The 26,939-nt window shown below is 39.1% G+C and overlaps 1 protein-coding gene across 1 annotated transcript in view; it reads left to right on the top strand.

Annotated features, from left to right (window-relative positions):
• The window catches only part of GALNT12 (polypeptide N-acetylgalactosaminyltransferase 12), a 44,606-nt gene extending 21,253 nt beyond the window's left edge, over nucleotides 1–23,353 (top strand). Inside the window, exons 6-10 of the mRNA XM_041476634.1 lie at nucleotides 4,231–4,407; nucleotides 6,785–6,916; nucleotides 13,715–13,828; nucleotides 19,891–20,046; nucleotides 22,400–23,353. Coding sequence (XP_041332568.1) covers nucleotides 4,231–4,407; nucleotides 6,785–6,916; nucleotides 13,715–13,828; nucleotides 19,891–20,046; nucleotides 22,400–22,537 — 717 coding nt within the window. The 3' untranslated portion in view covers nucleotides 22,538–23,353. The remainder of the gene's footprint in view (nucleotides 1–4,230; nucleotides 4,408–6,784; nucleotides 6,917–13,714; nucleotides 13,829–19,890; nucleotides 20,047–22,399) is intronic.
• The last annotated feature ends 3,586 nt before the right edge of the window (nucleotides 23,354–26,939 follow it).

Here is a 26,939-nt window from a genome sequence, read left to right as displayed (position 1 = left end):
CACTCTGCAAGGGTCAAAGCCAGCAGGTGGTTCAAGCAACTCCTGGGAGACAAATGATTTAACAGGCCAGGCTGTGCAGTGGCCAACAAATATGCCTGGCCATGCCAGTTTTCCTAGTGCAGATTGCCAGCAGCATCTGGGTGTTTGTACGCAACATGTTTTGCTCTGTTTGATTTGGAGCCCTTGTACTTGTGCTCCGTGTGGAGAGGATTTTTGTGGAACAGAGCAGAGTGCTACGATGTTGTTTAACTGTTCTTTTGGCTGCCTGCGGTGTTCCAAGAGGTCGGAAGGGATAAATCATTGTTAGTGTTGTTGTCCTCATGTTTTCTAAACCTGTCAGACCTGAAAATTAGGAGCAGAACTACTCAAAACCACTGTAAATTAATTTATTGTTGCTCTCGTCTCTGAAAACACCACTCTCTCCCAATGACATGAAAAGACTTGTTCTCAAGCCTCCTATTTCTTGCACTTTGATTATTCTGAACTGAAGAAATTCTCTGTGGTTTTGAGAGGTGCAACAAGGACAATGCTTTCACTAAAAGCATGATGACTAAGAGAGATGGAGGCTACGTGCTGAATGCAGAATCGAGTCAATGTACCTTGATTTTGGATTGCTTAATGCTATTTGGCTGGATAAAATTTCACTTCATGGGCATAATGGGCATTGAAACTCCTCTTTCTGAGGGATTCAAAACATGCTCTTTCATCTTCTCCCTTTTGTACTCAGAGCAAAGGGAACCTGGTTGCAGCTTCTGTTCCTATCTGCTCTTGGTCCTGCAAGTGGTGCTGCAATGTAAGTTTGTTTCTGGACCAAGGCTTAATATGTCTGTGGGCTGTCCTTCAGCCTACCATGTGCAAAAAAACCTTTCTTCTCAGAAATGTTACTGCCCATGAGCCTGGGTTATATGCCTCAGAACACCTGGGGTCGTCTCTTTTCCAGTATTTTTGTATGGTTTCTTTTTGTCTGGATCTGGAACTCTGTCTTGTGCTGAGAGCAGCCAGGGTGAGTCTGTGTGTCTGGGGTGCCTCTCCACCCACCCAGCTTCTGGCCGATTGTGCATGAGCACCACACTGGGGGCTTAGCCACAAGTTGTCAAGAAAAAATTGCAGCAGAGAGAGAGCAGCAGAAACGTAGGGTTTTCCACATTTTGCCCTTTTTTAGGATGTAGCGTCCTTTCTATATTTTTTATTTCTTCCAGATAGTCTTAAAATGTTAGAATGAGCTGGTAGAGCTTTTATTCTTTAGTATTCATTGACCCAGCACAAGGTCAATTGTCCAGAGACCCTGGCAGAGGCAGCAATCCCAAGGTGAGATTTTGAACATTTTCTGTAAGTTTTCATAATGCCACCATCTGTCTCTGAAAACAAAAGAAAATATGCCGATAGTCTGCATGCATCGAGATGAAAGTGAAAGTGAAAAAAGGAATGTCACCTTGTTTTCTTATTGAAGTGGAGGAAAAATGTATGCTTTTATAATGAGAACTCTGAGTTACCCAGACCTAGTAAAGAAACAGATCTAAATGTACGTGAGCTTGCAAAATATGCATGAAACCTTATGTGCTTTTCTGTTACAGAACGTTGAACTAGTTTTATGGAAAATCTTCTGCAGAGCCACTTACTTAGCATTTAGTAATCAACTTTAGTTTCTCTATTAAATTCTTCGCTTTATTTTATGGCTGTTCATTTGTACCTGATTTTATATAGAGGTCATAATTTTTCCATTAAAATGAAAGTGAATAAACCTTTTGAGGAATTGTTTAGCTGAGGTATATTCAATTTTCTTTTGTAATAGGATGACAAGATAATTTTTGTACTGTTTTTATGAAATACTTAGAATTTAATGAGCATTGCTTAGCAACCTACAGTTATTTTTTAGAGAGCTTTAATTATTAAAAATTCAGCTGTTATGGAATTCTCTTTTTGCCATCAATTTAACAGCGATATGGTCAGTTTGTTTCATTCCTTTGAAATCAAATTTTATCATGGAAGAGCTGAAGCATGTGCTTCCTTCTTAACTACATTTTTATTTCAGTAGTCTTTATCATCTGTTCCTAATATCTTTTTTAAAAGTAGATAAATAAAGATGAATTAATAATTCTTATGTGGAATATAACATTGGAAATTATTAAACTAATAAACTTATGGCTCTTAATATTTGCTGACAAATCTTGAATGGTAAACTGTAGCTTTAAAAAAATAATCTTGAACATAGAAATAATAATTATGAAAAATGTTGTTTTGAAATAAATCTCAAAAAAGGAGGTTGTAAAGTGAAAGTGGATAGTTGGTTTCATAGCAGCTTTCAAAATGGCAGTGAAGTAATTTACCTAAGAAAATATGCAAATCGTTTAAAAGATTAGTACAGAATTCTAGATTTCTTGTATAATTCCTTTAATCATCTTTGTTCAAATGACAAATATTCTCCTTCCCTGAAAAGCAGCAAAAAAGAGGAGAGAAACCTCACATGGAAAACAAGAAATTACAATTTTAAATCCAGGAAGTAATAATTATCCAATACTCCCTATAGCTGATTAATGAATTACCTATATCTTTAAAGAAACTTTCTGTTTTAAAAGTAAACACAAGTGTTACAGTGCTTACACTTTGATAATTAAATACAGTATTGTGCCATGCAGAAAGTCTGATGTTGTTATCCAAAACCAAATCAATGGAGATGACACTCATTGATTTCCAAATTTAGAAATTTTAGAGAAATTCTAAGTAACTTTTAAAAAACCCCTAAAAGTTAGCAGTCTAAACCCAAGTCCTATCTTGTATGAGCTGAAAGCCTTTATCTTTTTAGATCCCTAAAACTCCCAGAGAGAGAGGTGGGAAAAGTGCCACCACTGATCTTTTGACACTGTTAGCAGCAGAGCTTTTATTTGCTACCTCATATCTTGCAGTCCTGCTGTATTCATTTGAATAGCACGTAATTAAAAATGTATGTCTTATACGAGAAGGTTGTCAGGGAGCAAACCTCTACCCCTTAAGCCTATCCCAGCTAATTTCCTTTGTCTTCCATTTACAAAGGAATGATGAGCTGCCACTTATACGTGGTTGAATACATGAGGAGAATTCTAAATCTTTTATGGAAAGTCTATCTTTGTTATCCATTGATAACAGCCTCAAGTTAGCTCAAGTACAGGAACATATCCGGCCTTCCTCTCAGCTGGCATAATTTCAGAAACCTTGTTTCAGGCACCCCTCAGAAACAGGGCATCTGCTATGGTGTGGTCACACACAATATTGGATAGGAAATGTCTAGCTATGCTTTCCTTTCAAGTAATCAAACCTGAGATCAGAATGAGTGATGGGAAAGTGGCTGTGTAGATGAACTGCCAAAAGTCCTTGGTTTTCAGAGGAGAAGAATGTAATTACAAAAATGTGTACAGAGTGCTGAGGCTAATGGATCCACTTGATGGTTGTTTCTGGACTTTATCTCATGGGCTATACGTTTCCCAACCTGGGGAGCCAGAGAGGCAGGAGCATGAGCGCAAGGACAGAGTGATGGTTTGCAGGGATCTGCCAATTCCACAATTAGGTGCAAGTACTTCCTTGGCACCAAGCAGGAATATTGGTTTAGATAGGGGAGGTTGTTGGTTGGACCACCATAAGTTATAGAATTACTTTGTTTTTTCTTTTAATATGTTGGGTCTGGGGTACTTTCCCAGCTTTCCAATGGAAAAAGCTAGTGGGATTTTATCACCAGGCACCTATGCCTCCCTTTTAGATTGGTAAATGTACAAATGGGAAGCTTACCTGTGTTGTCAAGTCAGCTTTCCAGTAGAATATATAGATGGTATATAGATCTATAGATTTCTGGTAATAATTAGTTAATGGTTTCTTTCTGAGGTAGTTATTTACATGGAAAATAAACATGTAAACTTTTATTTTTTTTTTAAACAATGCCTGCATAACTTATATGCATAACTTATATGGTAGACCACATCTTATCATGAGAAAATAAAACTAAGAAAGGAATATTGCACTCCAGATAAAACCAGAGAGTGATTATCTCCTTGTGAATTCAGAGCAAATTACTAAGAGCAACAAGAATGTAATTTTATCCAGTTTAGTCATCAAATGAGACACAAAATTATTGTATGTGTTACATGTAGCATGGTGTGGTATTCTTGAGATGGTGTTATTCTTACACGGGCTTATTGTTACTATGTCCTTGAGCTTGCAAAAGACAAAATTAATGATACACACTGTCAATTCTTTGCTCAGATATGGCAGTGTGGAGGAAGTCTTGAGATCCATCCTTGCTCCCATGTAGGTCATGTTTTCCCCAAACAAGCTCCATATTCACGGGCCAAAGCTCTGGCAAACAGTGTGCGTGCAGCTGAAGTGTGGATGGATGAATATAAACAACTTTATTACCACCGAAACCCACACGCTCGCCTGGTGAGTTCAACTCCATTGTTCCTGGAATTTCAGAATTTGTTTTCAACCTACTAACTATTGACTAAGCTAATATTTAACATGAAGCTTTCTATGTTTATTTCTTATTCCTTCTGAATTTTTTTCCCAGACATAGAATAAGTGTATAATTTTTAATTCTTTGGAAAAAATTTAAAATTCTGTAAGAGTACAAGGTGGCCCAACCTATGTCAATAATAAGTGAATAAATTAAAGAATAATGTGAAGTGGGGTCATCAAAGCAAGGAGGAGTTGTTTAGCCTAAAATGTGCACTTCTGTGAAATGGCTGATACAGGACTCTCAATAAGAATTACACAATTAATGAATGAAAATCAACAAGTTTCAGTAGACAGTAGACCTTCAGGTAAACAGCATGGTAATAATATTTAGCAAAATTACCCAGCTTGTGATACTTGTAAAACTTTGGACTGATGGACTGATTTTCACTTCAAAATGAAAATACAAGATCATTGGTTGCAGAATTTTTCAGGAGATTATTACTGTAAAAACTAAGTATGTCAAAACTTAGTTTTTACAGTGAAGGAGTGTGCAAATTCATAACTTGGATGTATTTATTGTTAGGGGCCTGAAGGCTGGAAAACAGTAACACTGAAAGATTCTCACAGTGTCTAGAAATTAATTAAATGAACCTCTGTCACAAGGTCTGAAATTCAGGCCCCAAAGAAATCATTGTCTGCTGTTGCTTGTTTCTGGAGGTGCCTGATCTCCCCAGCATGATCTATTTGCATGAAAAGTTTTCTAAACACTGCCTTTTTGTTTTTGTGCCTGGGATGGGCTGCTGGGCATCAGCCTCCAGCTGCACTGGATCAGACCTGAGGGACCAGTGTGGGGCACAGGGAGCCCCCCACTTTTTTTAGTGGCCAACTCCAATAGACGCAGCAGGGGAAAACTGCCCTTGAAAACATGAGGCTTTTAAAAGATACACTGGAGGATGCTGGAGAAGATGAATTTGATTAGCTTTCCTCTTGTGTTTGTTTGGATGAAATTGGGTAATTAGGTCATTATAGTCCACACATTTGTAATAATTGGTTTACTTTAATGTCATAAAAGCCATTTAGGTTTTATTATCAGAGTCTTGACTTGGAGAGAAATATGGGATTCGCCCATAGGCAATGCCAGGCTGATTTCAGCTTGTCATACACAAAAAGAGCAATAAATGCTGACAATTTGTCTTGTAAAGTGCTGGGCATCTTATGTCTGTAATGACAGAGCTTTAACTTCAAAGGATATTTGTGTGTTAGTACTGAAAGTTTCATGTATTGGCTTATTGTAACACAGTGGATATAAGCTGAAACTCATGCAGGTTATTTTTCCTCATATCAAAGCTGCTGCCAATGAACTTTGGTTTCCATAATGCTCTGTGCACCACTTGTTGCAGCAGTTGAGTTCAGACCTTTTTACTTCATCAAACCCAAATATTCAGTTCTGTAGCATAACAGGAAAATGATTGATGTTATGGCTGCAAAAATTGGTTCCATGAAGTTTCACTTGAAGATTAATGTTCAGACCTCAGAGCTAATATGTCGTGCTGTTTGTTTATTCAAACAGGCATCTCTGTTTTACATCTGCTTTGTGTTTTCAGTGGTATTTCTACAGCTTTGAGAAATGCAAATTCATTTGTGGTTTGATGAAAGACTGCGTCAAGTGACCTGAAAAAATCTGGGGGCTGCAAACACTCTCTCATGCCTGACTATCTGAAATCCCTAGTCAATATGAAGACAGGTTTTTGAAGACAGACATAAAAAGATGTGGACTCTGCTCCAATCCATAGACAGGGAAATGTCTGCAATGAAAGCTTTTCTCTGGAAGTTTAAGATTTCATATTCCCCACCCCCCAAAATGGTGAAGTTCAAGGGATGCATTAGCACATTTTACAAATTTCATCACTTAAGTGTAAAACTGTACAGGTAATTTGCAAATGGGTAGTGGTATAATTTAACATCCTAAAGATTCATTCACTGCTTTGGAGATTTTCAATTATCTATCTAAAGGAAGTCTCATTTTCCAATACGCCTTCTCAGTCTCCAGCAATCTGTATTCAAGGGCTTCCTCACTTGCAGATTCAGGGAGTTTTCTTAGACAAACTGTCTTCTAGAATATTTTAAAGTACTACTTGCACAGTTCAAATTCTTTTTTGTCAGCATTTAACAAATGTAAGGATAATGAAATCAAATCCAGCACCCAAACATGGTGATTTTTCCTGGCTACAAGTCCTACTCATCACTGTAGCATACGGTTCCTAATAATGTATACAGATAATTTAAAAGAGAGCATCTGTTCTGGATTTTTTTTTTTAATTTTTTTTCTTCTTTCCTTTCCTTTCCTTTCTTTTTTTCCCAGGAACCATATGGAGATGTGACAGAAAGGAGACTTCTACGAGAGAAGCTGAAATGTAAGGACTTCAAATGGTTTTTGGAGAACGTGTATCCAGAACTTCACGTACCCGAGGACAGACCAGGCTTCTTTGGAATGGTACGTGGCTGCTGAGAAGGGAGCCTACTTGCAGTTCTCTGAGCTCTCCTACCTAAGTCAGTGTGAAGGTATTTTTGTGCCTAAATCAGTTTGGGATTTTGGTAGAATTCAGTTAAAACTGGTGGGTTTTAAAATGTGGTATCTATCAGAATCTTTATTTAAGGGAATGCTGTTTATGAAGGAGTTCTGTGACAGAGTAGGAGAACAGGTAATGTCATGAATTACTCCTTCTAAGTGACATCTTGGGACTGTTAAAGGCAGGAAAGGATGTGATTTTTATTTCTTGAAATGTTGTGTAACAAAAAAAGAGAACAGTAAAGTGTTTTATTTTACTTGTTGAATTGAAAAGGAGTGTGCTCTGAAACATATGTTCATACATTTTATCTGATGAAAACTATGGTGCTCTGGTGATGGGAAAGAGAGTTGGTGCTAAGTGCTTCCAGATCATATGGGATTCTGTATATTAAACCAACATATTAATTTTTAATCTGGAGGTCACTTTAGAGCAGCAAGGGCACAGGCAATGAGTTCAATATCAGAAACCTCTTCTCTTTTAAGAGTTGACAGCTCTTTATGCTTTTTGCAGCTTACAAATAAATATAAACTATAGCTCTGTGTATATTACATTACTGTAATCTCATCTGGAAGGGATGAAGGCAGAGATGATGCAGCAAATAGCTGTTTCCTCTGAAAAATCACCAGATACCTGCTGCATGTTAGGAACACAAAACTGCACCTTTCCACCAGGCAAAGATGTATCAAATACCTTCCTAATTACCAAATGCCACATTGACTGAAAAGTACTTTTGCTGGTAACTCAATTCCTCTGCAGATCCAGCTAAGCTGCATTCCCACACTGCATCATCACATCCAGCCCTTGTCTTGCTGCCATCTACCCTTCCCCAAGTTACTCAGCCTCTGCTGAATCTCCTTCAGGAAAGGGAAAAAAAAATCTGATCTCTGTGGACATACAAAACATTCAGGAACCAAGTCTCCCCACAGTCTGCCCTAATAGCTTCATAACTTGTTGAATGAAAAAGATCCTAATGTGGAAATGCTGTGGTTTCCCCTGGGGAGCTGTGGGAGTTCCCATGGGGAGGGCAGCAATTGTCAGAAAAGCCCTTAGGAGCCTCTGGGAGAATTGCCACCCTCCTCCATTTGTCTTGGAGCTTGCAGGAGAGGGTGGTATCTCTGTGTGATCACTGGTGTGAAAGGTGTTACCCAACATCATTCAGTACCTTGAACAAACCCTGGAAGATCAGTTCTGTTTTTGCTCTTTTGTGCTGGATTGCCACGGGTAAATTCTGAGAGAGTTGAAGCAGTAAGGTATTATAAGACTTACCTTCCAGGAGCATTTCAGGAATTTTATCCTTCTCTTCACCTCCATCCTTCTCCCTCCAAAAGAAAGGGTTAGACTGGTGCAAAGAGAAGGGATTTGTGCAGTTTCTTTTATGATTTAATTGTCATCTTCAGGCAAGGAGTTGACAGTACCCAGAAATAATAACTCTTGTTCAGCGCTGCTTGAGGTATCTACAGTGTAATTTAGGTGTGCTCTATATATTTCTCTAAAAACAATTCATAAATGCTGTCATCTAGTTGTGAGCATAATGAGAATACACCATTTTTGGGGGGGAGGAAGAATTTAAAATGTGACGGAAATATGGTTGTACTCTGAGAAACTGAGAGTGCAGAAACGACACCTACTGATTCAGCTGATTTGTGGATATTGAGTCCCATCTGCTAGCTTCAATGAATCACTGATGGTGTTCTTCACTCCCGCCTTAGCTGTGTAGGGCTTTTCTGGTTCACAAAAATACTGTGTTTAAAAGTGTCAGCTTTGATAACAGCTCAGCTTAGTGTGAGATTATTTAATTGTTCAAAGACAATACAAGGGAATATGAAGATTTTTACCTCCCTTAAAAGTCTTTTTACTTTTGTACTGAAGTTGAAAATATTTCTAAGATTACCTATAAGTCAGCCATGTGTTATTCAAATGGAGTCAAGAATTATTGAGCAGCATTCAGTGCACATCACTGAATAAGCTACATTTTTTATCTTGATACATAGATAAAAATATCCATACTACCCTTGGTTACCTAAAAAGTTAGCTGCCTCAAACTTTACTTAAACATAGTGAATTATGAACCTTTTTGCCTGAGATATGATTGCATTCCTGCAAACTGCCTGAGACCTATAAAAAAGAGAAATATTTTCTTGCTGCTCCTTGGGCTTCATGCAGCTTTGGAACTTTGTGGGACATGAACCTTCTGCCTTGAATAATTTCTTTGGGGGAGCAGGAGGAAGTGAAGCTGGTAGGCACTCAGCAGGTTTCAATGATAAGATGTCAGCACTTCTGGAAAGGCTGATAATACCTTTTAGGCTCTGGCGTAGCACACTGATGTGTCTTTTTCTGGCACAGCCTCTGATTTGGCCGTCCTTGAGCATGCACTTACGGCAGAGTACCTACCTACCAGTAGGTAGGTGTGAAATTGTAACAAGACTTTAGCCCCAGCTCTGCACAGATTGCCCACCTAGACAGCAGACTCAGCTTACAAATCCTAACTACCCTGGGAAGGGATGGTGTGGGCATCTGTAGGAAGAGCTCTGAGCCAGCTGGTGTGTTCAGTATTAGTGTGGTGAAATCTCTGCATTGTGCAGCTGGATGAAGATAGAGGAGCTGGGCAGCTCTGTGATCTTTTCACGTTATCGGTGACTGTGGAAAGGCACGGCTGCAAAGCAAGGAAGCAGTCAGGGCTCTTCTCTCTTCTGAGGTATGTATTAAGTATGGCTGGCATTGAGGTGCATATCCAAGGATAAAGATTATGGTCAGTCAGTGAATTTGGCTTTAAGGTTGACATCAAGATTGCTTTTAAAAAACAATGGTGACACAAAAATCAGGAATTTACTCTAATTTTCTCTTAAGTTTGATCACTTGGCAGTGAGACCATACTATGTTCTGACATGATAAGTTTTTCTTTGTTTTTCTCAGTTTCTAGCTGATATTTCTTTCAGCTGAATGTAAAGCCACTAAGCTGATAGATGTCTTGTGCTGGGACTTTCTGTCTGGTCTCTCTGCCTTCTATCGGTAAAGGCATCTGTCACTGACTGAGTCAGTTGAGAAATCAAAAACCTGAATTTTTCTTTTGACAGCTTCCTTCCCCGTTTCCCTTCAAGATTATCTTGTCTTCATTTAAAAGTGCTCGGTCATAATTTTCTTTCAATTTAGACTAGGTGTAATATTAAAAAAAATGAGAAGGAAGATTTTAAACTGCAAAGAATTTTGTTTTGCTGCAACATGAAAGGGACCATTATTTAAATTATCTAAAGAACACATGACATATATGGACGGGCTTGCAGAAGAAGAGAGCTATGTGGTTTGAATTACGTAATCAAAGATATTGCATGACTGGTGCTTCAAGTACTCAGAAGTATCAGGGTCCCTTCTCTAGGGTATACCTCTAAAACTGCATTATAATCCAATTTGTAGAGCTGCCACTTGAGATTGAATTGGTAGCCAAGGTTAGGATTGACTAGACCTGGAGACCTTATGCCCATCACAGGAAAATATGCACCACTTGGTTGGCTGTACAGCCTCTGAAAGCTAGGCAGAGGCTTTGTAAAAGAAATCTTTGGAAGAAATTCAGGTGTTTGGTAGTGAACACACCATTGCCTGAACCACGTGCTTATACTTTTTTGAGCTTCCCAGGGAGATTTGGGCCTGTTGGGGTGAGCCAATGAATCCAACAGCAGTGTGTCACCTTCCTTCAGAGGGTTTTAGTCATCAGTGTTGTATGCCCTTTTCAGCATTGCCCTTAAGAAGTTAACAGGTGATATGAAAATAGCATTCACTCAGTAGAATCATTCCCTGTGACTGCTTGGATTACCTTTGAGTTAAAAGCTGATGTTTGATCAGTACTGGTGAAGCTGTTTAGCTTGCTGCAAATTCATATCTTACTGCATCCCACAGTATCATCTGTCCATAGCACTAACAGATCAGCACCACTGTCACTGGCAGAATAAAGAGGATTCTGATCTATTTTGTGGATATAGAGAAAGGTTAGCAGGACTCCATTGGCCATACTTATCAACTAATGCAATGAAGTTTTAATGTCAAAAATCTGTTGTTGATGGTTTGTTTACAATGGACTTTATCAAACTAAGAATTATTCATAGAATGCCATCTGTATTGTGTAGTTATATGCAAGTGTCCAGATATTAGGAAACAATAGATTTAAATATCTCCTAGCAGTAAAGGTTAAGGTCTGCTGAATATCTTGGTAGATGGTGTTTATTACCTATCTCAACCTCCAAACAGTGGTAACTAAATGGCATGTAGAGTGACACCTTTAGTTTCAATAGCAATGTATCAATAGGAGGCAAATGCTGTAAAAATAGCTGTAAAAAATGCTGACAGCCGATAGTCCTGCATGGGTACGTTGTTTTGGATCTGAACAATGTGTTTTAATGGCAAGGTGATCAACATTTTTTCTTGCTTCTATTTCTCTAATGCAGCATTCTGCAAAAGAACTAAGGTAAGTCACAGAGAAAATTTCGTTCTTGTTGCATGACTTGTTTATGGTGGATGTGGGAATAAACATAACTTCAGAAATGAGTGGATGATCACTGTTTTGATAGAGCTCTTGCACATAAAAGATACTTAAACTGTATATTTTCATTTAACAAGAGAAAAATATTTCACAAATTCTCTCAAACTTTTTTTTAATGCCTTGGAACAGAGGGCAGATGTGTATGGGTTTTTTTTTGTTTGTTTGTTTGTTTGAGTTTTTTTAATAAATGGTGCTGCAGTCAGATTTTCAAATTTTTGTGTCATTTCAGGTCAGATAATTTAAAAGCTTAGAATATACTATTCCCACTAATTAGGTCTTGAATACCTATTGGGCTTCCTGATGAAGTGTGGGCATATCTATCAATGTCTGACAAAAAAGAACCAGGTGAACCACATAGACCCTGTACATGTAGGAAGATGTCGGCATGTATCACAAGCATTTGTGCATGAAAGAGAAAAAGGAGAGAACATACATGGTAGCATCCTGGAGCACAACCTCATTTTCAAATCATATGAAATGAAGCTTAAGTTTAGTAAGCTTTTATTTCTCTTTTTGCTGTGTGTATTTGGGCATTGAGTAACATTCATATGAGAGTTACTGTAGTTCTGGTGGTGCAGGGCATTTTCAAGCAGATTATTTAAAATTTCCCAAAAGGGAGCTCACGCTTGAGCATGTGCCAGGGGCCAGTGGAAAAGAGCACTAGTGAAGTCATTGGGTTGCCTGGAAGGGCACCATGGATAAGGGCTTTGCTGCCCTTGGAGCCAGTAGACAGTCAGGCAGAGTCATATGTTATTAAAACTACTAATGGGAGACCCTCTAGTCCTGAAGACAGCTGCTGACAACAACAACTGAAGAGATAAAATTACCATTTTAAGTGGTTATGACTTTTAGGTTGATGTTTCCTGATGTAGAATGTAGAAACATGAGAAGCTTATTGTTTGGTTTATGTAGTTCCATGGCAATGTTAAAAATAGTCTATGTAAGACACTTCTCTTTCCTGTTTTTCTAAGTGTAATTCTTGTCTCCCATTAGGAAAGTAAACAAAATGTTTTCTTTTGACTGTCCAAGGAGGGTTGCAGTGGTCTAATGTGGGAGTGAGCACAAGGCAGTGGAAAGATGATGTTGGGGAGCACTAAAAGTAGAAGTTGGCAAAGCAAACATATACAGAACACCAGTATTTAATTTTCCAGCTTGTGTGGTTCGCTCTGTGGTGGGTTTAGGCCCCGCAGGGTTTGTCTTGTTTGTTTAGTTCTAGCCGCCTGCAATCCCTATGTGTCCGCTCATTTTCCACATTAAGAACTCAGGATACGATTATCATAACTAGGGAAGAGCAGTGAAATTACACCTTGCTGAACTAACTCTTCTGAGATTTACTCTGCCTATGCTTTTCATCTGTGATATAATTACACTCAGTAACAGGGGCATTCAGCTTCTTGTTTACCAAACCTATTCTGCTCTGTGTGTTTTCAAATTTGGTTATGTGGCTAATACCACGAATCAATGTGATTGTTTAACTTATTTTCAGTTACTTTTGCCTCCTGAATACTTAAATGCAAATCCTTGTTAACTAGCCTGTTTTTAAAATTAGCTAACTTAATATTTTAAAATTTTGTCTGGAAGTCATGCACCTCTTCTATCAGAGATCAGCAACATGAGTAAAGAGCATTTAATATCACACCTAGTGTCTCTTTCCAAAGATACATTTTTGCCCACATTCAAGATTTCTGATCCTAAAATCTGTCTGCTTGTTCTGCCTCAAGAGGGTACTGGAGTCCTTTTGAGAACAAATCCTCCTAACATTTCCCATTTGACAAACTGAGTAAAGTATGTAGTCATCTTTTCATAAGAAAATTGAACAAGTAGATCCTGGGGGAAAAAGGCATGGCAGACTCTTTTGTTCTGCATGAGTTGCTGGCTTGTTGGGTTTCAACACACTTTTTCATAATTTCTACCCACTTCCTTTGCAAATACGTTGGAACACAGTGTCATTCCTAGGGGAAGCCATCGTGTCTGGCTGCTTCAGTGCTCAGAGTCAAGATGGTCCAGTTTTATTTCATATTAGTCTGAGAGATGTTACCATTGCATCCCTTTGATCTATTCCCGTTGCTTTGCTTTTATTCCACTAGCTTTGGGATGAATCTCAGAGCCCATCAGGATGGGTGTAGAGTGACTACAGAATATGTTCCTTACTTTAGACTAATATTTTAAAATATTCTTTTGTTTTGATTAGCTGAAGAATAGAGGAATGGAAAACTTCTGCTTTGATTATAACCCTACAAATGAACATCAAGTAACTGGACAGAGGGTCATACTCTACCCATGCCATGGCATGGGACAAAATCAGGTAAGAATGATATTTTGTTTTCATTTTGACTAACACTTATGGTTGTAATGTAAGGAAGTATGGTAAAGTCATTGCAATAGGGCTGAGAGAATGTGTTGCCACAGTAAGGTGATCTTAGTTCAAGTTTTGATTCTTGTACTAAATGCTTTTTATTCTGATGTATCTTCAGGTCAGATTTTCTTCATTCTGAGGATGAATACCCAGCCCAGGGAACTCATGCATACCTTTATTATACCTTTCCACAGAGCTCATTAGCGGGAGTTAACAGCACATTGGTGCAGCTATAGTGCTCACAGACCAGTGCTCACTCATCTCCAAAACCCCTCTGAGCTTTTGTCTGTCCATGCCTCTAAAGCCCTTAGTAACATTGGAAACCTCACCTAGTTCCACCTGGGTCTGTCATCATGTCTCTTCCTCATGGTGCTTGTCTAACTACCCAAGAGGTTTTAGACCACATTTTCTCCTGTTCTTCTACAGAAATGTCCTCCTTGCTTGGCCTCCACAGTCCAGGAGAGCAGGGGGTCTCTTTAACACTGTTGTTCTTGCTGCCTTGTTTTTAACTTCTGAAGCTGAAAATGCTGTTTTCTTTCTCCATGTTGACTGAACTGTGTGCAGCAGTCATTAATTTTGATGCCTATAAGCCGCTCTGCATAATGCCATGGTAAAAGTGTTGTGGGTAAAAGCCAAGTTAGAATGGCTGGCCAAGTTAGAATTTGCATAGTTTTGAGTGACCATCTTCCAGAATTGAAGCTTGATGTTTGATGTGGGGTACGTACTTGCCTGTCTATCTTGATTTTTGGCTTCTAACCCAGATTAGAGTAAACACAGTACTTGAGATACGGTCTCATCAGTGCTGAGTACCAAAGGTCTTATGAGACCTCTTGTACATAACCCTGTGACATCTTGGGTGGCTTGACTGTTTAGGTCCTTTTTTAATGAAATTAATCCAAACATTCAGTTAGGATTGTTTGGAAAAAGGAAAAAAGGGAAAACAAAAGAAAGAAACTAGAGATGTGACAGTTAAGCAGTGTATCTGCTATCGTTCTGAACTCTGCTTTTAAAAAAACAAAACATAAAAGCTTGAGGAGTGTAAAACAAATCTGTATTGGGGAGAAAGCTTCTAATATGAATTGCACTTTACATGAGAAAGGGGAAAGAAAAAGCAATGTACCTCAGATCTTAAAAGGAAATAGATTTGTTGCTGATAGCAAGCTTATTGCCTAAAGTATTATAACTATTATTTGATATTATTTATTAGCTCATGTCTGATTTATGTCTTAAGTTTCATAATATTTCCATCCTTAAGGCCAAGATGCAGGGGAAGGCAGGGGGAGAATCTTGTACCATAAAAGCCAAAGGATCTCAGTACTGACAGATGTATGCCAATTATGCTAAACCCCCCCTCACTTTGTTTACTCCCTCAGTTCAAATTCTTGCAGAAGTTAGGAATACTTCTATAGATCTATAGAGAAATTAATAATCAGATAACCCAGTCAAGTCACTTTCTTATAAGTAACATTGACAGCTTTTGTAGATTAAGAAGCATTTAATGTATAGGATTACATGCTAATATGACAAAGGTATTTATAGATTTATTTTTCCTTGTATTGCAGATTACAGAGAGGAAAGGGCTTGCATTTTTTTTTTTTTGCATTTCCCTGAGCAAAAAGAGTTAGCTTAAATTTTATTCCTTTCCCCAAGAAAGAATAAAGAAATAAGATAAAAGGTGAAAGCAAAAGAGAAGTACAATTCAGAGATGAATCGTCATGAGATGACATTTTTACAGTTATCCTTTGTTTAGCTAGCACTAAGAGACTAACTGAATTTACTGCAAGATATCACATCACTGGGTATTAATGCTCTTCCATCTCTGCTGATGGTGTGGTGCATCCGAGTACCTGCGGTAGCAGGCGCTGGGCTGAAAGCAGCGACACTCTGGGAACTGTGCAAACCGCTCCCTCTGCTGGCATCCAAGCAGGAGGAGGAAGGAGGAATGGAGAAACCACCTGACTGCAATGCAAACCCATAAAGGAAAATATGAGATGACTCAAGAGAACTGCAGAGCCTGAGGAGGGAAGGGCAAACACAGGAAATGGGTAAAACAAGATTAGTGAAATGGGCAAAAAGGCATGGGAGGGCTGGCAGGAGCCAGGGAGAAAGGGCCAAGGTGACAAAGTATTTTGTGAGAGGTTGAGCAACAGGCATGTGTGATAGAGGAAAGAGTAGGACAGGGAGTGAATTAAAAAGAGTCATTGGAGAACATTTTAGTGGAAAGGGGCAGGGTTACTGAATGTGGGAGCTGAGATACCAGCTGGCAAAGGGGGGCATAGGTAGTAGGGGTGATAGGTAGTTGCAAGAGAACAAGTGGACAGCAGGAAGAGTTGTGGGTGGAGGAACAGAGGAAGACTAAAATAAGACAATATGGAGGAACACAAGTGAGGTGGGAAATGAAGTTAGGGTTACTGGACTTGCAGCTCCCTTTTCTGGCTCACAAATAGCTGTGAAACCTACCAGCAGGACATTTCTCTCCATTTCTTTCCCATCCTACCGCATTCTTGACAGTCAGTCTGAAAAGGTAGCGGGCTGTTCCTTGTGCTGTGAATCCTTTGGCAGGTGACAATGTCAGGATCAAAACAGTCAAGTCTTCCACATTTATGTCCATCGCTATCTGCTGATGAAATGATCGTGGCAAGGTTTGGTCATCCTCTAGTATCAACAACCAGAGTCTCAGAGATGTTTATTGACAGCAGGCAGCCCTTAACTTCTCTTTGGCCCCTTGGAAGGGAATCTACCATCCTAATCCCAAACTACTCCTGCCTTTTTTCTTTGTTCTTGTCACTCCACTTATTACCTATATAGAGTTTTGCCAGCAAGCCCTTAGCAAGCTTTGCTCCCGTTCTCGGCCTGTCTCACACCACAGGCAGGTGGCTGTTTGTGTAGGGGACAACTTCAAAACTTTTCACTGGCAACAAGTCTCCACTTGGTGACCTCTGAATATCTGTGTGCACTTGTGCTGAAAGGAGAGAGCATTGTGCTCTTGGTTATTTATATGGTCCAGCAGCTGCTCCTCTTTTACATCTCAGTGAATAAAACCACTCTCAGAAAACTGGTAGTTTGTTGCTGTTCTTTCTTGAATCCATGGTCTAATTGAGAGGGTTTCCTTTACTCCTTTTGTGAGAGTGTAAGTCACTGGCTACTGATTGTACCTCAGGCTGCTTATGTTTTGTGGGAGTATCTGCCCCACAGAGGAGAATTAAAGGCTTTGAAATTGTGCACCAATGAAGCCCTTTGTCTTCTGGGTATGGCTGGGAAGCAGTACAGAAGGCACCAATATGTGATGGCAAGAAATCAACCTGATGTGATAAGAGGATGGGAACACACTGACTGACAGTGTTTTTCCCAGAATTCCCATTTGGAGCTGATACATTTGACGTAAATAGCGAGAGGGAAACAAAGAAGTTAGCAAATCCATTGGGTTTTCAGCAGAAAAGAGTATCAGACCTGTTAACCTATCTGCTGGTTCTACCCATCAAGTGAAAACTTTTTCCTGCATGCAAAACAGCAGTAGCCAGGCACAGAGAAGGATGACAGTGTGTTTCAGGGTGCAGTGAGGTAGCCGAAATCTCCTGCTGGCCCCAGTACCAGAGACACGCTGATGCAGCTGAGGCATATCCTGTAGATTGTCCAGAAGCCAGAGACACTGGGAGAAAGGCCTCATCAAGTTTGCCAATAGCACTTAAGGGAATCTACTGATTCTCAGAAGGAAAGAAATGCAGTAAGGCTACTAGTTATTGGGCCATGGATTAGTTTGAAAGCGCTTCCTTTCTGCTGACAGAATGCAAGAAGAGAGAACAAAAAAACACTTTATCTCTTGAGGATGAAGATTTTTATTTCATTACTAGAGCTTGGAAAAGCCCAAAGCCTGAAGTATTTATTCAGTTTGAAGTAGTGTAGGGTAATGCACTGGTTATGTTCATTGGGCAACAAGGCAGGAGTGCTTGGTTGTTAGTATTATAACCCCATTCCTTAAAGCTATCCAGAAATTAATCATTTTACTTGCTCTTCTTTGGAATCTGGTGCAAGTCCTTGAGAGATCATTCAGGAAAGATATCAGTAGTAAGAAGTGCTCTGATCTAGTAGCTGCTCCATTTATTCTTGATGCATCTGGTACAGTCAGCAGCTTGCAGGCTTTCACTTACAATACAAATTGCTAAAGAGTTATTATATCTAATAAATCCCCTAACGAGCAAGGCTCTAAATATGGCTTTGTGAAAGTGGCAGCTGTAAAAAGTGTCCATCCACACACAGCTGAGCAGAACTGAGGCTTTTTCTTTATTCACAAGCCATAGGATTAAAATGCATGTCCCTGTAGCTCACTGTGGTGCCCAAAGTAGTGGGTTTTCCATCTGTCAATCAGATACTGAACCTGGGAATAAAGCCAAAAGGCCAGGGAGTAGCTGCTGCTTGTTAGGGTAAATAATAATAATAGGACCATATATTCACGCAATTTACTTTTGTTGTTGAGATTTTTTTTGCGTAAGGCAAATGTAAAAGTAGTGCAACCTACACTGTAGGAACAGATCTTAGCAATAGGTTTCAAGGGAAAATCATGGTCTCTGGGGTCTTATGTCAGCAGGGAGACTTCAAACTTGATGTTGCTTTCACAAAACACTCATTTCCCTTTGTGGCTTACCACAAATGAATGGTGGCAAACAGGTGAATTCTGGGGTGAGGGGGCAGGGGTCAGTCACTTGCATCATTACTGGAAAAAAAAAGCCATGAGGCTCCCCAGGGTGATGCAGTGGGCAGCACTGGTTGGTGCATGGCTGTGACAGCCACCTTGACAGAGAAATTCCTGATTGTGATAATAGGAGGGGCAGATTTCATGAAACAAGTATTATCAGTGTAGTCCAGATCAGAGCTCTTACACTTGGAAATGGATGGCTGAAGATTTTGTAATAGCAGAGTCCTGTTTATACTGAAACTCCATTTCCAACTCCTCATCAAGGTTATTAGCCCTGGCGGTTGTTAAGGATGTTTTTGTGGTAAGTTCAAGTGTGTACATTTCTGAATTGGTACAGCCCCCTTCACAAAGCCTTACAGTCTCCAGGGGGGGAAACAAAACAAAAGAGAATTCCTTCTCTCCTTCATCCTTTTATTGGTCTCTGCTAATGCAGCTGTACTATGGGTAATAAGCAATTTTCTGATGTTTATAAAACTATCCTCTACTTTATTGAGTATAATCTAAATCAGATCTAAACACACATCCGTGCACTATAGTCATCTAAATTATTTATGAGCTTGCTAAATACAAACAACTCTCCAACTCTGCCACTCTTTAATGAAGTCCAAAAGTTGGCAAGTGTCCATGATAAGAATAAAATTTTAAGGAAGTCTTCAACCATAGCTGCTACAGAAGCCAGGAGTTTCAGAGCATGTTTATAACATTTCTGCAGAATATCATGCAACAAGCAAAGATAGTAAATTGTCTTTAAGGAAGTTTTTTTCATATTTAAAAGCAGCTGTACCTGTTTTGCTTCAAATAATACCTTACAACTTTATAGAACAAAATGCTTATCACCATGCATCCTTAGTACTGGAAATGACCATTATAACTGGAAATTAACCTGGACAAAACTGCATTTGAACTATGCAGTGAGCAGCTCCTTAGTTAAAAGTAATATTACTTTGTGATGACTGAATTAAGAAGGCATAATGTCAGGCCAGAAACTGTTTTCCATCCTATTTTTAAGGGGGGCCTAGAATGTGAAAGTTAAATATTGCAGTTGAATTTTGGAAATTCTTTAATGCTGGAATGCCTGTTTTCCAGGACATTTGAGTGCTACAAGAGTAAAGCAGTGCTGTGATGAGATTGATTTTCTGTAAAATAGTAAGCAGTAGAAGTTAAGGACACTTGAATATTTCTGGCAGAATTTCTCTTCACAGCAGCAACTTTTATTTGTGAACCTAATTATAGTCTCTTAGTATACGCTTCTTTATAAACACTCTCTGTGTACATATGAAATGACTGCTGTCCTTTGTTTCTTCTCTTGGGTTTGTAGTTTTTTGAGTACACATCCCATAATGAAATACGTTACAACACGCGGCAACCGGAAGTCTGCGCAGCAGTCGATTCAGGGACTGACTACTTGACAATGTACTTGTGTCAAGAAAATGCCCACAGTGTTCCTGAAAACCAGAAGTTTATTTTCAGAGAGGTAAGTGTGCCTGCTTGCATGTGGGTTTGGTTTTTTTGGGGGGAGTGGGTGGAAGGAGATTTGTTGAATTTTTAAAATTTATATCTTACTGCATACATATTGTGCAGGCCACAACAGGTCTCTGGGAGAAATAGGCTATCTTGGCTTCTAACATCTGAACACAGAAACAGGGTAGCAGGCAAAGAGTATTCCAGTCATAAAGAACAGGGAGATTAGAGGAAGGAAAGCACCCTTGTTAACATCAAGGAGGTTAGGAACGTTCTCTCTTGCACGTCGCCCCTACTGTCTTCTCCTGAGATTGAGGTGCTTCAATATAACCCTTCCCCAGTCAGTCATATGGCTGACCTACGTCTGCTCTCTTTTCATTGACATATTGCCCAATATTTATATTACTATATATCCCCAATTCTTCACTCATCACCATTACTTTGTGCTCTTTCCTGCTTTTAAGCAGCTGCCTCTACGTAATATTAGAAAAGCTTGTGTTTAGTATTTTTGAATCCGTAAAGAAGCTCCTGGATGCCTGAGAGAAAAAAAGCTGGATGAAAAATGATGGCCTTGGTCAGGTTCTGGAGTGTTGTTATTTGGCTAATGGAAAAGGTCACATAATATATCAAAATGGTATATTTACATAATGTGTCTGCATAATGCATCTAATCCCTACGGGCTCCATGGCTGACAAATGTCACACTTCGATACTACCAGCAGTGATAGGTAGCAGGGTAAACTCTAAAAAAATAAGATGGAAGCTACTGTCCGTTCCCTAAATCTAGTCCACACTGAAGCTCATAGTGATTTTACTAAATAAAAATGTTTAAAAGGTTGACTTTATAAATGGTGTTTCATTTTTAATGTCATCTTTTAACAAAATTGCTCAGTCATAGACGTAAATCCCTAAGATGACACATATTGAAGGATCTTCAGTCACTTCCAGAAGTAATCAAGAGAACTGAAATTTTCAAATTGAGAAAATGGAAAAATTGAAAAAAGTTATGGAATGCATCTGTTTCCACTGTATTCCTAACCATTAATTTTATCATCTGAGACTTCAGGAATTACTTTAAATTTTCTTTTTCATGATCACCCTGTGCCTGTGTGTGATTTGAGTGTTCTGCTCTGCTCCAATTCCTTTTCTGCTGCTGCACTAAATCAAAACCACCGGTCTCCACCTTTCAAGGGGAGTGATGGGTGAGGTGTCAGCACCACATTTCTTTTGCTTTGTGCATGGTAGTGTCAGACAGCTGTCCTTATGGATGGAGCATAATCAAAGATTTGAACAGCCTTCCCAGCAGCTTGGCAAGAATCGAGTTCTTGTGGACACTGAGTCAAAAATGAGTGAGATGGATACTGATTAATCCGCTCTAAAATTTGAATTATCGTGACGGAAGCAAGAAAGTAATTCTGCAGCTGAATCTGTCAGCAAGTCTGTGAGCAAGCACAAGCTGCTGGGCATCAGGAGCTGTGGCTCAGGATGCAGTTAAGTGCAACATTCCTGATGAGGGAAGGAGCAGACTTCCATAGGAGTCAGGGCTATGGACAGAAACAAGGTCTTGGCATTTTTCTTTCAAAGCTGCCAAGGGCCTTGGGAATGCTTGCATGTAGGAGTGGCACCCAGGCCAAGGGGATGGCCTCAGAGCAGGGCAGTCCTTCACAGCTGGCTATGCTGCCCTTTTGCAGCTCACTATCCTAGCTGACAGTGCTCCTGGATTGGAATGAGAGACTTGAACTGGAGATAAACAAGAAAAAATGGCCTGAGGTCTCAAAATGTGTCCTTTAGGGAATTTGACTGTGAAGGCCTGTCAGACCTTACACCTCTGAGGCAGCTGTACTGCCTTTCAGCAAAGCAAGTCAACTCCACACACATCTGCAGGCAAGGGGCACACTTAGATATTTTTACTTTTCCACCAAAAATATATCCTACAAAGAGACAGGAAAATTTCTTGCTAAAATATTTCCAACATTTATGCTTAATGAACAGTATTTGCCTTTTATTTACAAGACGTGCAATGAATTTATACATTTGGCTAATGCTTGTGCTTGGCTTAGTTCTTTTCTGCCATATTCTGGTCCAGTAACAAAAGACAATGAAAGCAAATGTTAGCCCATCCTTTACAGGCTGAGATGCCACTTCTTGAGTCACTCTAAAGCAATACTGATGTCAGTTTACGTAAGTTTAAAAGCAGGATCTTTTGATGAAGTTTCAGACATCCTCAAGTTAGGCTTTACTGCACAACCCCATTGGAAGGATATGTGGGATATTTATTTGTTGCAAATGTTTTCTGTTACTTTAAACCACAGTGATATGTCTGCAATTTTTGAGACCTGAAAAGCTAACTTTATTTGTCTTTTGTAGGACGGTACTTTGTTTCACCCCCAAACCCAGAAGTGCGTACAAGCCGAGGCAAACGCTTACAATGGGAACCCAGCACCATTGTTACGACCTTGTACCAACTCGGACTACCAAAAATGGTTCTTCAAAGAAAGAAGTTGATCCAGATGTTGTCTAGGATATAGCTGAATACAAAAAGAATCTGCTCTTTCTAGTCAGCAGTTAGTCAGCCTTTTGAAAAGCTCATAAGTGATATATTTTTGTATGGAAAGGACTGTAATTAGTTGACAAGCCTTGGATCTTGTTTCCTGGAGCTTTAGAAGGCACTAAGTATTGAGAGCTTCATAAAGTGCCACAGAATCTGCTCCTTTTTATTTGGCAGCTACATAACTGCTTCTGAAGTGTCTTTGGTTCTTTTCACAAGTGACATTTTTTTAATCTACTGTGTGGAAGCAAGGCAGTCAAAAAAAATTGCACTAATGTTAATCTGCCAATAACTTAAAATGTTTATTTTTCTACTAAAACATTCTGCAGTTGGGTCTTTTAACAGATAGTAGTTAATAATTATTCTTGTCTTTTAAATACCAAGAAAGTAAATGTAGGCCATATTCTGCCCTAAGTGACAACCACAAAGCCCTCACTGAAGACAGTGTGGATTTACATGTAAAGGCAGAGTATGTCTGCATGTTTTTGCACAATCTAGTTGCATACAAATTGCACATGCTTGACAATACTATACCTTAAATAGTCTGGCAATTTTAGATGTTCATGGCACTTGACAAATTTCTAATCATGCTTAAGATTGGTTTGGAAGTAAAATGGGGATTTTCTCATCTTTCTTAAAGGCAGAAGGCAACAATATTTAAAGGTGATGCTTTGGGAAAAGCTATTTAGATTCATATGGGCCCAGCTATGTGGCTGTGTCCTAGAATCCACAACCAGCTTTAATGTTATGTGGATTTTCAGTGTGCATAAAACTTTCAAAATAAGACCTATCAATAATTCTTTCGTAAAAATTTCAACATACAGTTAGAGAAAATGAATCATAACATTTAAGTTTTAAATGATTAATGTAAAAACGATTGTATTTTTAAAATGGTTTTGCAACTGATTTCTGTGAAATTCAGCTAATATTAATACAAAAATTATTGTCTTTGAGGTATAACTTGCATTTTGTCCAGGAGGTCCTTTTAGATGAGTTGACCTTTCATGTGGTCCTGTTGAAAACGGAGAGTGTAATCTGCAGCAGTACAGGATGGCTTGTGCCCTGGTGTGTGGGATCTGCCTTGCCCAATCAGACAAGGAGTGTGTGTATAGCAATGTGTCTGGCCATCAACCATCAGCATTACCATGTTGATTAGAAGGGTTTCAGCTCATAAGAAGAGTTTCTTTCCCTGTCAGATGAAGGAATGCTTATGTGTAGAAGGATGAAAATGTCAACCTTTTTCCCCCCAGAACTCTGGGCATCTGTTTTGATTAGTTTGGTATGTGTTTTGGTATTTGCTTTTGTTCATGTTTTCTATAAAAAAAATGTACAGCTTTTCCTTTGAATCCCCACAAGCTCATGCCATTTTGGCATACCTATTTATATGATTGGGATGTGGGGAGAGGGTAGGAGATACATGTTTACATGTTCTTTCAAGGTCTTTCTTACCCATGTAGATAGAAGGTTTCTGTGAGCACCTTTGAAATTTTGTCTCTGTGGGCTAGACTGATGAAACTGATGTTAGAATTAATAAAATACTTTGTGATTCAGTAGTGGGAGTGGGAAATGTCTTATCCACTATTTTTTTCTTGTGGTCAGTGGTTTTCATTTAATCATTTTGCTGATCTCTTAGGCCCAGATCCCTGCAGCACTTGGGAGAAGACAGCTTCATTTTATGGTACCTCAAGTTCTGTTTCCTGAACTCAGTAATGCTTCTGTTCACCTGGTAGCAGCAGAGGTTTATACTTTGTGGAGCCACAAATCAAAAGTGAGTGGCTGCCTGAGAGAACAGCAAGGATTTTCTATTAATTTCTGCTTTGCCTTCTTGAATGCTGATTGAACAATGTTAGTAGCAGATAAAAGCCCAGCTACTAGAATCACAGCCAAAGCTCTCACTGACCTCCATTCTCAGTGAGGTTTTCTGAGTCTTGGGATTTCAAGATTTCATCATCAGATGGTGGAATGCAAGTGAAACTTAGTAAGTGGAAATTATTTCCTATACATCTTTTCACTTTGCCCTTGTTTAGAGAGAAGTATTGATGTTTTTGGCTTTCTGCAGCTAAGATGTTTTCACATATGCCAGCAAACCTGCCAGCCTGGCTTGCATATTTGCTAGACAAACACATTCGAGTTCAAAAGCAAACACTGAACATTAGCAATGCCACCAGCTTGCTCCCTCTGTGTTGGCCTTATAGTCCCTCCACTTACCATTTTTTATTCCTTGACAGCTTTTCTTCTTCTCAACTCACTGGAGTTGTATTAATGCCTAGCTTCAGGTTTGGAGGGTGAAGGACTCCATCAAGCATCTGAGTCATGAAGCACATCTTCAGACTTCCTTTAACATCTCCAGACTTCCTTTTGCAGAAGGTCAGGGCTACCTGCTGAGGAATGGACTGTGGCCTTTGGACTTCTGAGAAGAGATGGGGCTGGATATCTCATAGAAATGGAAAAAATTGGAGGATTTCAGTCACAAATTAATGCTTATTTCTTAGTCTTTCTATTCCTGTATTTATGTATTTTTTTTTTTTTTTTAGAAAGCCATCCAGACTACAGTCAGGTACCTAATTATCATATTTATTTGAAATTATCAGGCAGAGATTTTGACTTTTTTTCCTTTATTCACTCACCAATTTCATTTAAAAATTGTGGGTCTTCAACATGGGCTAAAACTTACTGGATTTTCACTTCAACAGTGATTTGGAAACAGTGGATTTTTTTCACTTCAACAGAAGACAGTACAGTTTATTCTAAGAAATAAACCACTGAAACCTCTGTATATGCAGCCTTGTCTGAACCATTATGTTGGGGGATTGCTAGAGCTGGCACAAACACCTTGGAACAACAATCATCATTGTACATGCATCAGTCAACATGAATTGGAAAAAGTATTTCTTGCTGGCTCTGCTGAAAACAGAGACTCAAAAGTGTGTTCCATTTTTGTTATGTTTATAGGAAGTGGTAAGATGCACTGCAAGGGGAAATTCATGTTGGTTGATAACACCAGGACTGATGAGATTGTGCTCCAATTTCCTGTTTATGAAAACATGGGCACTTACACAGTGACAGTGCTTGGTTGATAATTTAAAATCTGATGCTCTTCTAACTTCATTTGCCTCTCTTAAGGCCTTTAGATTTGGAGATTAACTTGAAGTTAGTTGAGCTTTATCCTGATACCCTGATATAAAGACATAGTAGTCAAGGTGTCTGTAGAGACTGTATGGTTAGGATCATGCAGTTGTGTGTATATTCTTGCAACTGTGCCGGGTTTTTCTGGCGGTGTTTGAGAATGCCGTATGCTCTTGTAACAAATATGAACTTTGGTCTAGGAAGTTAGCTGAGGTAGGTGGGAAAGCCCTTGGGAGGGAGGGAAAAGATTAATAGGAGAGCTTCCCCTTTCTGTTGAGGTGCAACAGCAGTAGCTGAGTTCAAATTACAGCACTGCAGTATTCCTGCATTTCTCATTTACAGAGGAAAAACATTATGCATGTACATGCGGTACTAAAATTACTACGCCTAGATAACCAGTTTTCTTTTCTTTTTTTTTTTTTTTTTTAATCCACTATTCACTGATATTTTTATGAATAGACAAAGCCTGATTAGACCAGTCCCAGTCAGCACTGCAAGGAATTTCATGGCTCCAGGATTTGCAAAGGTGGCTGAGACAAAACACAGGGCAGGACCTTCTCAGTGATCTCTCAAAAAGTATTAAGAAGATGAATATGCAGGACAATACATACAGGAAGTGAGTTGCTGGCTTAAGGGGCTGCATGATATATTTTGTGTAGCATGAAACCATCTCCCAGAGTAGGAGAGGACTTGCAGCAGATGCAATTTATTTGTTGGTGCTAATAGAAAATCAGTTTTCTGGGTTTTTTGACTTTATCCATGGTCTGAAGATACTTAACTTGGAACTCAAGAAAAAATGGTCAAGGAGGTCATACTAGCACAGATGCTTAAATGTGAAATTAATTAATTAGGTACTCTGTGATGAGCAAATATAAATATATAAAGAAAAAAATTGTTAATTGTGCATACGCTGTGAGAAGACTTAGTAATAACTGAGAAATTGGAAGCGATCATTAGCAGGAAGATACTTGACAGTGTTCTTACAGAAATATGGTTGAAGGATTCACATGACTGAAGCACTGAAATGACTGGGTAACATGCCAGGAAGAAAGTGACATTTGATTTTCGAGTTAAGAGAACAGGTTTTACGGTTCTTGTGAACTGGTATTTTAGCCAACAAGGAATAAATAGAGGGTGTCTGATGTGGACCACTAAATGAGAATATAATGCCTTTTTTCCTAACAGATAAAGGATGTGTGCTGCTTCAGAGGATTTCATCCTAGGGAATGCACT

The sequence above is a fragment of the Pyrgilauda ruficollis genome, unplaced genomic scaffold (assembly GCF_017590135.1).
Source record: "Pyrgilauda ruficollis isolate IOZ18807 unplaced genomic scaffold, ASM1759013v1 scaffold39, whole genome shotgun sequence".
In the NCBI taxonomy this organism is placed as follows: Eukaryota; Metazoa; Chordata; class Aves; order Passeriformes; family Passeridae; genus Pyrgilauda; species Pyrgilauda ruficollis.
Note: the sequence above shows the minus strand (reverse complement) of the source record. Positions and strands in the feature narration are given on the sequence as shown.